This window comes from Triticum urartu, chromosome 2 (assembly GCF_003073215.2).
Source record: "Triticum urartu cultivar G1812 chromosome 2, Tu2.1, whole genome shotgun sequence".
Lineage (NCBI taxonomy): Eukaryota > Viridiplantae > Streptophyta > Magnoliopsida > Poales > Poaceae > Triticum > Triticum urartu.
This window is the reverse complement of record NC_053023.1, coordinates 469104307-469115995: the sequence shown is the minus strand read 5'-3', so window position 1 is coordinate 469115995 and position 11689 is coordinate 469104307. Positions and strand designations below refer to the sequence as shown.

Here is an 11689-nt window from a genome sequence, read left to right as displayed (position 1 = left end):
GTTAATTGTGCATTAAACATGGCCTAGTATTTTATAAAAATGATTTGATCCAATTTTGCAACAAATATATGGTAGATTCTTCACACAAAAACTCATTTTGGGCACTCGAAAAATGGAAAATGGCTCTTTTGTGCAATGAAAGTGAAAAACCCCCAAATCAACATTGTTTGTCATCCCAAGATACACACATGTGCACACTATTTGTTCATTTTAGCCTAAATTAGAGGGTGAAAATTATAAGAGAAACAAAAGAAAAAAACAAAACTACCTAAGCTTAATTCTGATTGGTGGAATCACTTGTGGCTTGGATCGATGACCTGGCATCCATCCGTCCATCCGTCCATCCATCCATCCCATCCCACGGCAGGAAACCCCCCTCTCTCGCGCGAACCCCACCCAACCCCCTCTCTCTCGCGCGCGAACCCCACCCACGGCAGCAAGCCCTCCTCTCTCGCGCGCTAACCCTAGCGCTGCACTCCTCCATTGCCGCCGCCACCTCCGGCGCCAGATCCTGGCTGCCGCGTCTCCCTCCGACCTCGCCGCCGGTGCTCCCGCCCTCTCCCCCCTCCCTCACCTCCCCTCACCTCATCGGAAGAGAAGACGGAGATCGTGCACGCGAGCAGGTCAGGCGGCGGCGCCGGCTCCCAGATCCGCAAGGGCTTGGACCTGGAGCTCCAACCCCATGGCAGCGGCGGCGGCTGCGGTTGACAGGTCCGCCATGGGCCTGGACCTGGAGCTCCGTCTCCTCCATGGGGTCGGCTTCCAGATCCGCGCCCCCATGGTTTGGACCTGGTGCTCCATCTCCATGGCGTCGTCTGCTTCCGCTCGGCCGTCTGCGTCCTTCTACTGCTCGTCGAGGTAAGATATTCTCCCGATTTGCTCTTCCTTTCTCTTCAATTCCCTTACCTGATGCGTTGTGGCTTCCCTCCCTCCTCACGTAGAGCGCCGTGGTCGTCGTCGCGGAGACCTCCAGGCCCCGGCTCTGTTGCCTGGCGCGTTTTCAGGTCGTCGGTCATCCACCTCCCACTCTCTCTTTTTGCCCCCCGCTCGATCCCATCTGCCTAGGTGGTAGCTCTGTGTAGCATCTGGTCCTTGCCATGCTCTATGTGTCTGTCTTTAGAGATGCTCTGTGTGTCCATCTTTAGATGATTTGATTTGCATCCTAGAATCAATTCATTTGCAATCCATTTGATGTTTTGAATTCATTTGCACAATTAGATCGAGAACAATTGCCACCAAAAATACCTTGAGTGCTGCCTATGAATTGTCTCCATGAAGAGGGTGTAGCATCTCCACTTAATCCCCCCCCCCCCCCCCCCCCCCCCCCCTCTAACTGTATATATATGTGCTGTGTGTACCCCTAGCCATTAAAAAACTAGTTGTTAATTTCATTCGTTGCAGTCTCTCTTAAGTTAGCTCCCAGCTCTCAGTTCCGTTTACTTGAATGTTTAGGGTGGTGGATGAACGAGACGAATGCATTGCGCTCCTAAGAACATTCTGAACTGCCGAGGCTACCCAACTAGCTGCGAGTAGACAAGCGAGGCATGGCTTGGTTACTGACTGCGATTACTGGTAAGAACCTTTTACATCCTGGTATAGCTCCAAGTGTACATTCACCACGGTTACTGCCTATGTATAAACCAGTTTTCAATGTACTAGCGACATGTTTTAGCAATTAAAGTTGCAGTTTCTATAACTGAAATGCTACAAAAATAGGGGCCAAAGTGGCAGATTGTTTCTTTTTTAGGGGCAAAGTGGCAGATTAGTTGGTACTGTAGTAAGTTGCTTATGTTGGTGTGGCGCACTCAGTCATGTTTCTTTGCACTAGAATTTTCAAAAAACACATGATTTTTTTGGGGTGGTTGTCTGAACTGAATTGTTTGGAACTTTCCTATCCAAACAAGATTTGCCATTTTTCAGTATAATATGAGATTTCTGTGATGAGTAGTCGGATCATTCCTACAGACTTTTGTTCCTTGATTTGAAAATTGTAGCTCACATAGTACAACAGTTGGTGTTGTATCTGAGCACTTTCTTTTTCTTCAGTACAGCCACATGTTTTTTCTTTAGCTCTCAAACTGCAGCTTACATGGTTGTGCTTTCTTAGCTCTTAGCTTTCTCAGTTCTTAAAATCCAGCTCAAATCGTTGTGAAATTTATCCTAGATAGACATTCAGTATTGTTCTATCTAGTTCTACTCGGAAAAGTTTCTCAGTTTCATTGATCCTCTCTTTTTCAGCGCGAGCGCCGACGCGGCGGGACGGGGCTTGCTCGGCCCGTTCGGGCTACTCGTGCTAGTCGACGACGGCCTGTCGGAGCAGACCGCTGTCTACTTCTACCTGGTCAAGGGTGCGGATGGGAAGCTCAGCACTCACTTCTGCCAAGACGCCTTCAGGTATGCACACATCGATCTTAAATCTGCACGCGCTTCTAATTACAGTGTACTGCGCCATGTTGTTTCAGTATTTTTGATGTAATAACATTATTTCTTGTGGGATGGAGGGAGTGGCATCTATCTATCTTACCTTGCTGAGAAACTACTTGCCATCTCAAATCATGTTTGTCAGGTCATTGAAGGCGAACATTCTCGTCAAGGCCGTTTACGGCAGCTTCGTCCCTGTACTTGATGGAGCAAATCTGTAAGTGAGAATACGTTTCTTAAAGTAAATTCAGAAGCGTCAGTCGACATATTAAGATTGATTGGTCTTTGACTCATCAGTTGCTGATTTGATTTTGTCCTGGCGGGGCGCTACTAGGCCAAGCAGAACAGGAAGAATGTCATGCCGGCCCGCATCATCAAGCACACCATGGAGATCATACACCTCCTCACCGATGCCAACCCCATATTCCCTTCTCTCCTTCCTTGAGATAGCTTGTATTATATGATGTCAGTTTAATGGATGAGAGTAGCAGTAGGATCGTATTTTTCTTCAGCTGCTGTCAATTGTCACTATTTGCTGTTCCTTCAGATAGCTAGTATTAACTGGTTGCTTGCTTCTGTACCATGCTATCTATGGGTTATTACTTATTAGTATTGTTTATCTGACCATGAGCTTGAATGGTGTAGGAGTACAACAGCACCAGGTTAATTTGTAGAAGTGAGGTTACTGAATTTTTTCTATGCCATGGTACAATAATAATTCGAATGGTAGCCAGTTGACACGAGCTATTTGGCCCAATTCCTGGTCTCTATTAGGGGGTACAATTTATTACTTTCTGTATAGATTTGTTAGCAATGGATGAACTGATCAGGGAAACAGTTTTGAGCTGATCTGAAGTTCTGAATTGGTCCAGCACATCTGAATTTGGAGTGCTTTCTGTACTACAGTCAGTGCCTTAGTCTGTTCGGCAGTTTTCTGCTTCTCTGCTGGTAGCTTAATTATAAGAATACAATTCTCACTAAATGTACTTTGAATTCTAACTATATCTACTGTTGCCACAATCATTCTTGTACCAACTTATTTATCATAGCTAAACAATAAACTATAGAGGCAATTTTGCAGCCTGTCAATGCCACCAGGATAACAATGACCCTTGCCCTGTTAATTTATAGTACTTCTGCTCTGCTCCTCAAGGTACCCTCATCTTTGATATCTTCCCTTCAACTCTCTGATGCTGCTTTCCTTCATTGTGCAGGCACGCCCCGATGCTCCCCTCGGTCTGGGCACCCGATGCCAGGCAGGCTGTGGATGCCCCAGACCTCAAGGCCGGACGTGCTACTCCAGCTGCTCCTGCCCCGGCCATGCTCAACTTCGCTCCTGGTCAGTTGCCGCAGGTGAGACACTTGCCTCCATGCTTGGATGATTCTACCTGCTCACTTAGTATCATACTTCAATCTATGCGTACATGATACATATAATTTGACTGAAACTATAGTTTTTGTAGTTTTACTTTGTGTTCTTATAGTTTTACTGAAACTGTAGAAATGACTGATGCACAAATTATTGAGAATAGAGAAGCAGCCTCAAGCTGATGTTGCAACAACTGGAAACGATGTGTCTAAGTTATTGAGAATATGTTCTTTGATTCAGTGCTGATGCACAAAAACCTTCTCTGCAATATACTAACTGGTCATATTCTACTTCTGTAGCTATACCTTCTCTGCGAGCCCATGACTGCTCAAACAAAAAGAAAGAGCTCTCAACTATTTGTTTATCCTGGTCCCTTTGATCAACGTAGTTTTATTGAAACTATAGTTGGTACTTCCTTAGTGTTCAGTACATGGTACATATAGAGTTGCGTACAACAATTACAAGAGGCATTCTCTTGTTGATGTCATTGTCTCAATACCTTTGCACATGTAAAATATGTTGACAAAGTGTTAAGTTGGATTACCGCCTCATGTTGATGGCATTGTCTCTAAACATTTAATAATGTTTCTTTTTGGTGATCTGGATCAGGATCTAATGTTGTTTAGGCTGTTGCTGCTGTCGCAGATAAATACGGCAACAGTCGCCGCACTGAAAGCTATCCGAAAAGAAAGCTACTGCCCGAATTCGACGAAGAGTCCTTAGAGCCCTCGCATTCAAAAAATGAGAAAGCCACACGGTCGGATAGACGACCCCATAAAGCGGCAAGCGGCGCCGCACCTAAATCAGCATGCGACCCACTTAAGGATTCGCATCATGGCCCAGTTAGGTCCATTTATGGGCCAAGAAAGCAAGCTCCCGTAAGCAATGCAATAAAGCCATCATCAGAATCTGGCACACCCAAATACAGGGGCGCCGCACACCCCCTATGTTTCACCGATGAGGTCCTGGACTATGAATTTCCAGAGGGATTCAGACCCGTAAACATAGAGGCATATGATGGAACAACAGACCCTAGAGTCTGGATCGAGGATTATATCCTCCACATACACATGGCTAGAGGAGATGATCTCCACGCCATAAAATATTTACCCCTTAAGCTTAAAGGGCCAGCTCGGCATTGGCTTAAAAGCCTTCCAGAAAACACAATTGGAAGCTAGGAAGAGCTCGAGGATGCTTTCCGAGCAAACTTTCAAGGGACCTATGTCCGCCCTCCAGATGCAGACGATCTTAGTCACATAACTCAACAACCCGGAGAATCAGCTCGGCAGTTCTGGAATAGATTCCTCACTAAAAAGAATCAGATAGTCGACCATCCGGACGCCGAAGCCTTAGCAGCTTTCAGGCATAACATCCGAGACGAATGTCTCGCCAGACACCTCGTCCAAGAAAAGCCAAGAACAATGGCCGCACTAACAAGCCTCATGACCCGCTTTTGTGCAGGGGAGGATAGCTGGTTGGCAAGGCGCAGCCCCAGCGACCCAAGTACATCCGAAACTAGGGATGGAAATGGAAAACCGCGACGCAACAAGGACCGTCGCTGGATTAAGGACAAAAGTCCAAAGAGCACGGCAGTCAATGCCGGATTCAAAGGCTCACGACAAAATCAGGAAAAATCGCCCCCCAGGATAACAGGGACGATCCATCCAACCTAAATAAAATCCTGGACAGGATATGTCAGATACACAGTACTCCCGGGAAGCCTGCTAACCATACCCACAGAGACTGTTGGGTTTTCAAACAATCCGGCAGACTCAATGCCGAACACAAGGGGCTCGACACACCAAGCGAAGACGAGGACGAACCCCAAAAGTAGAGCACCAGGAAACAAAACAACTTCCCACAAGAAGTAAAAACAGTGAACTCACTTCACATAACAAAACGTGCGGCGCCCGTAAAGGTACGCACCACATGGCCCATCCCCAAAGGGTCCTGCCACTGGTTGTCAAAACCGATCATCTTCGATCAGCTAGATTATTCTAGGAATGTCAAGAATGTAGGCTAGACTGCCTTGATACTCGATCCAATAATTGGCGGACTCCAGTTTTCAAATGTCCTTATGGACGGCGGCAGCGGACTAAACCTGATATATCAGGATACAATCCAGCACATGGGGATAAACCCAGCAAGAATCCGCCGCAGCAAAACCTCCTTTCAAGGGGTAATACCTGGTCCGGACACCCATTGTATGGGTTTTCTCCGGCTCGAAGTCATATTCGGCTCTGCAAATAACCTCCGCCGCGAAAAGCTGACCTTCCATATCGTCCCGTTCTCAAGTCGCTATCAAGCACTACTGGGACACGAAGCTTTCCCTCGCTTTAACGCAATACCGCATTATGCATCTCTTACGCTTAAGATGCCCGGTCCACGAGGCATCATCTCTTTGAAGGGGAAGCACTAAAGTGCGCCTCCCCAAGCAGAGGACTGTGCGGCCGCTTTGACAGCCCCATAGAAAAATGGCCTCACCGGCCAAAAAAAAACTTCGAAATAGGTCATTCAAGACCACGAACGCGGATAGACGAGTTCGGTGCAAAATCATCATTGATGCAGGCCTAGAAGCCATATACCCCCACACTAGGGGCTCCACGCATATACGATAAGAGACAATAAAGCTCAATCTTATATATCTTACTTTATACTTTGCTTATTTTAAACTTTTTCGGCACGACCCATTTTCAACTCAGTTCCTCTCTTTTACAGATGAACGTCGTGCGGCGCCCGTCCAGGATACGGCACAACAGAGACACAGGCGCAGACGTGCAGTAGGGACCCGTCCTAAAGGATTCTTTTTAGATTAAGACCCTGCGTAAACCTTTTTTACTGTCTCTTGTTGCTACACATCCCCTGGTTTTTTCTTTCTGATATAACCAAGGAGGAGGCTGGCGTCTTGGCATGTGGCCACATCAAATTTTTTGCACGTACCTGGACACTAGGGGCTTTTTTAATAAAGAGTGTTGTTTCTCCCGCACTCATAAAGACCGAACACCTTAGGGAGTGTTCGGCGTCGCGAGTTTTGGCATTATATGCATCAGCTCCGAATCATGTCTTTGGTCAAATGTTGGGTTGCCCGGCTCCTGAGTTCGGCTACCTTACGTTCCGCTCTATCGGCTAAGGTAGCACCAGGAGAACTACTGCGATTGTGCCCCCGTTTCGGCCGGGCGAGCACCTCAGTAGAGAAAGCCGAAAACTGACTATCATGATGTAGCGTGAGACTGGTCAGCCACTCGATGACCTATCGGAATCTATCGGATTCCTCCGCTTTAACGAAGGGCCGCTTCCCGGTCAGGCACATACGCGCCCTGAATTCGAACGAGCGCAGTTGCCACCAAGGAGCTACCTAAAGAGTCTCATTGTCAAACCCCTATGGCTAAGTGAAAGTGTTAAAGCATTATAGTCCGGTTGCCTGGCCCGCTGCGCTATCACCTCCTTTGTAGGACCAAGACGTTGGGTTAAGTGTGAAAATGCGTCTTCTGCGAGCACCCCCGCACTATGTGCGTGGGGGCTGAAGCCAATGACTGCCATCTTTCAGATTCTATATATATATACATATATATATATATATATATATCTTAAAACAGTCGCACAGGAGGTGTTCCCAATACTTGGAGGCACAAGTATAAAAAAGGCCACTACAGTTTATCAAAATATTACTTTATAATTACATATGCTGTCATAACATAGCATCTTTCGGGCACTGCGTCTCTATTAGACGAGTGCCTTCAAGAACTTCCTAAAAATAGTGCTCGGAGGGTACTCGGCTTTTGTCCGAATCTCGGGATGCAACAACGGTGGTCTCCATCTCTGCCAAGTATGTCTTAACACGGGCAAGAGCCATCCTAGCGCCCTCTATGCATGCTGACCTCTTCATTGCATTTTTGCGGCACCGCGTCAAGGAATTGCTGCACCAAGCTGAAATAACTCTTCGGCTCCGATCTCCCCGGCCACAGGTGACCCATGACGTACTTCATGGCGAGTCCAGACAACCTATTCATTTCGGCCCATTGATCCAAACGATCATCCACTGCCAGTGGACGCTCTGGATTGTGAAACTGTGACCAGAAAAGCTTTTCCACTTCGCGATCTTTCTGATCTTGAAAGTGTTCGGTCGCATCAGCAGCACTCGCTGCCAAGTCCAGATAGGTATCCTCCACACTCCACATCCGGTCCAACGGAGCAAACTTCGGATCACAAAATTTCCTTCACATCATAAAGGGCTTTCCAGCCGCAATTTGTTCGGCCTGACGCAGCTCCTCCTTCGCAGCTCTCATCGCAGAGCGCGCGTCCTTGGCATTGGCAACGGCCTCCTCTAAGTTCGTCTGTTTCGCCTAGTCTTCTTTTTCAAGAAGTGTGCAATGGTCGGTAGCGCTTTTTAACTTTTCGGCCATCTCGGCCATCTCCTCCTTGCTTCGGCAATGAGCAGCCTGTTCGGCTCTCAGCTCTTCAAGGGCCTCTCGGCAGCTGCCTCGCTTTTTCTGGATTGCTCCTTAGCTCGGGCAAGTTCTGCCCTAAGATTCTCCACGGCGGCCGTACCATCTGCGTCAAGCACACACATTGTAAGACACTGGCACGAAGCCCCTCTTACCTAATGCCGCCTGAAGAATTACATACCTTGAGCCTCATCAAGCCGCTTGATGACAAGCGCGATGTCGGCATCTGCCACGTCCAGTTGCCGCTTTAGTTCGGCCACATCATCAGTTCGGCTTGATTCCGGACACCTCGCCACCTACATTCAAAGACAACATCTTAGACCTGGGATTATGATCCTCTGCGTGCCGTCATTTCTTGACAACGCGCAGAGTCTCAGGGGCTACTATCTAACAGGGCGCATCTTACTTATGCGCAACTGACAAAAGTGTACATTATCTAACGTACCTCAAAACCCGTCAGTAAACTTTTGATGGCCTCATGCAATCCGCTTTCTGTGGATGAAATCCTTTCAATCACCGTGCCCATCAATGCACGGTGCTCCTCTGAGATAGAAGCTCGCCCCAGCAGAATCTTTAGCTCCTCCGGCCGAGCACCAGATGGTGCCGGGCTCGTCCCATGACCTCTTTCGAAGGCCGGACGCAGAGAACCTCGGGGGGCCGCATAGCCACCTTCCGCCCCTGCCGTATTTGGAGAAACCCTCCACGACGACACCTTAGGGTCGCCCGCCTCGCTAGGCGGCATGGCAGGGGGAGGCGTCCCGCTCTCCATCATCTCCGGAAGGAGATCCCCCGAAGACGAGCTCTGCTGAGAAGGGCTGAGGTCCGAGCTACAAGGTAAAATTTCGGTTAATGTTCTCAGATATAAATCAAGGATTTCTCTCATCCCTCAAAAGGAAAACCTCTCTCTACTTATGGCTCGCTGGAGGGCTGATCTCTTTGAGGGCATAGTTTGGCCGAGGAACTCCCCGACGTCAGACCCTCTGACGAGGATTTTCTCCCCCGCTTCGGGTCCATGGTCTCCGGGTCGTCAGAGGCGGCCCTCTTCTTCCCCTTGGGAGAGGAATTGTTGGTTCCTCCCTTCGGAGCAGCCTCCTTCGAGGAGGCCATAGTTCCCTTGTCCTTCCCCTTACTTCCCTCCAAAGGCATTATCTTCAACATCCTGACAAGCACGGGATCCGGCCTAGTTTCGTGAAGGGGAGCCGGACACCTGATCAGCTTTGCCTTCGCTATCCACTCCTGTTTAAAAGGACAGCTCTTTTAGGGGCAAGTTTATGACGATTATATGGATAGTAGGTCCGGGCACAAGGTTACTTACTTCGGTATCCGGGCGATTGCAGCTTAGGCCTGCGTCCTCGGTCAAATCCGGACACATCATTTGTGATCCGAAGAATAGTTTATACATCTCCACGGGCGTTGCGCCCATAAAATGATGGAGAGCTCATGGTCCCTTCGGATTAAACTCCCACAGACGAAGGGAGCGACGTTTGCCGGGCAGTGTTCGGCGAATCAGCATGACCTGCGTCACCTTGACCAGGTTGAGGTCTCTTTCTAAGAGATCCCTGATGCGGCCCTGCAACAAGGGCACGTCTTTGGATAACCCCCAATCTAATCCTTTGTTGACCCATGACGCTAGCCGTGATGGGGGACCCGCGCGAAAGGCAGGAGGCGCCGCCCACTTGGAGCTCCTGGGAGCGGTGATATAGAACCATTCTCGTTGCCACAAGCCGAGCTCCTCTTGAAAGGAGCCCTCGGGCCATGGAGCATCAGCATTCTTACTTATGACAGCGCCTCCGCACTCTGTGTGCCGTCGCTCTATCATCTTCGGCTCCACTCCAAAATTCTTGAGCCATAATCCGAAGTGAGGAGTAACACGGAGGAACGCTTCGCACACAACGATGAATGAGGAAATGTGGAGGATGGACTCTGGAGCTAAGTCATGAAATTCCAGCCCGTAATAAAACAGCAGCCCCCTCACGAAGGGATCCATCGGGAAGCCTAACCCCCGAAGGAAGTGAGACATGAACACTACGCTCTCACCGGGCTGGGGACTGGGAATAGCCTGCCTTTGAGCAGGCAACCTATGCAAAATTTTGGCGGTCAAGAACTTAGCCTCTCTCAACTTTAGCACGTCCTCCTCCGTGACGGAGGAGGGCATCCATCGGCCTTGAAGGTCGGAACCGGACATTGTCGAAGGTCTGAGGCGCCCAGAATCTGAAGCCTAGGGTGTTGGAAGTCGAGGCGACGGGCGAACTTGTTTTGGGATTGGAGAAAAGGAGTAAGGCCCTAGTCTCTTTATAAGAGGTTGAATACCAGGAGCCCTCCCCGTAACCGTTTGGGACTCGCCTTTAATCAAGAAAACATGCTAACGGGCACGATTGGGTTACCCACGTCCGTATTGATGAGAATCTCATAAAAGGGGAGCACACGATCTCTACTTTGACAAGACGTGCCAAGGAAACCACCTCGCAGAACGTGTTGAGGTGGAAAAGTGAAAACGATTTGAGTGAAGGACTTGGCTGTAGTGTGATGACGCACTGCGGAATACGTCAGCAGATTTGATTTGTGTTAATATTATTCTCTCTATGGCAATATGTGGAAGCTTATTTTGCAGAGCCAGAAACTACTCTCGGTGTTTACAATCTTCTATGAAGGACTTGGAGGAGGAACCCGCCTTGCAATGCCGAAGACAATTTGCGCGCCGGACTCGTCGTCATTGAAGCCTGGTTCAGGGGCTACTGAGGGAGTCCTGGATTAGGGGGTGTCCGGATAGTCGGACTATACCTTCAGCCGGACTCCTGGACTATGAAGATACAAGATTGAAGACTTTGTCCCGTGTCCGGAGAGGACTTTCCTTGGCGTGGAAGGCAAGCTTGGCGATGCGGATATTCAAGATCTCCTACCATTGTAACCGACTTTATGTAACCCTAACCCTATCCGGTGTCTATATAAACTGGAGGGTTGTAGTCTGTAGGCAAAAAAACTCCATACACAACAATCATACCATAGGCTAGCTTCTAGGGTTTAGCCTCCTTGATCTCGTGGTAGATCTACTCTTGTACTACCCATATCATCAATATTAATCAAGTAGGACATAGGGTTTTACCTCCATCAAGAGGGCCCGAACCTGTGTAAAACATCGTGTTCCCTGCCTCCTGTTACCATCCGACCTAGACGCACAGTTCGGGACCCCCTACCCGAGATCCGCCAGTTTTGACACCGACAGCAACCGAAAAAGGTACTCCTCTTCCCTTATTCGTGCAAATCTTACGTCTACTTGCACGGTATTCATCCCATAGAAGACACTAGTTGACCGCTTCTTCTTGATACTAGATGTTCCTAGTAACTCATGATGCACAAGGTTTCTCCTCATATACTATTTCACCTTAGCTAGAGGTCCGTCGCCCCCCTGAATTTCAATTTTTGGCCAGTTGATTCCCAATTAACGGAAGCATTC

The 11689-nt window shown here is 48.5% G+C and overlaps 1 protein-coding gene across 1 annotated transcript; it reads left to right on the top strand.

Annotated features, from left to right (window-relative positions):
* The first annotated feature begins 682 nt into the window (after positions 1 to 682).
* On the top strand, positions 683 to 2997 carry LOC125537065 (beta-fructofuranosidase 1-like). Its single transcript, XM_048700357.1, has 4 exons — positions 683 to 858; positions 2239 to 2394; positions 2567 to 2638; positions 2756 to 2997. Exons 1-4 carry the CDS (start codon positions 683 to 685, stop codon positions 2883 to 2885), a joined length of 534 nt encoding a protein of 177 aa, XP_048556314.1. The 3' UTR covers positions 2886 to 2997.
* The last annotated feature ends 8692 nt before the right edge of the window (positions 2998 to 11689 follow it).

Coding starts and splice junctions, on each gene's coding strand:
- LOC125537065 (XM_048700357.1), top strand. CDS start 683: ATGGCAGCGGCGGCGGCTGCGGTTGACAGGTCCGCCATGGGCCTGGAC. Junction 2,395..2,566: donor TTCTGCCAAGACGCCTTCAG/GTATGCACACAT, acceptor CATGTTTGTCAG/GTCATTGAAGGCGAACATTC. Junction 2,639..2,755: donor GTACTTGATGGAGCAAATCT/GTAAGTGAGAAT, acceptor GGGCGCTACTAG/GCCAAGCAGAACAGGAAGAA.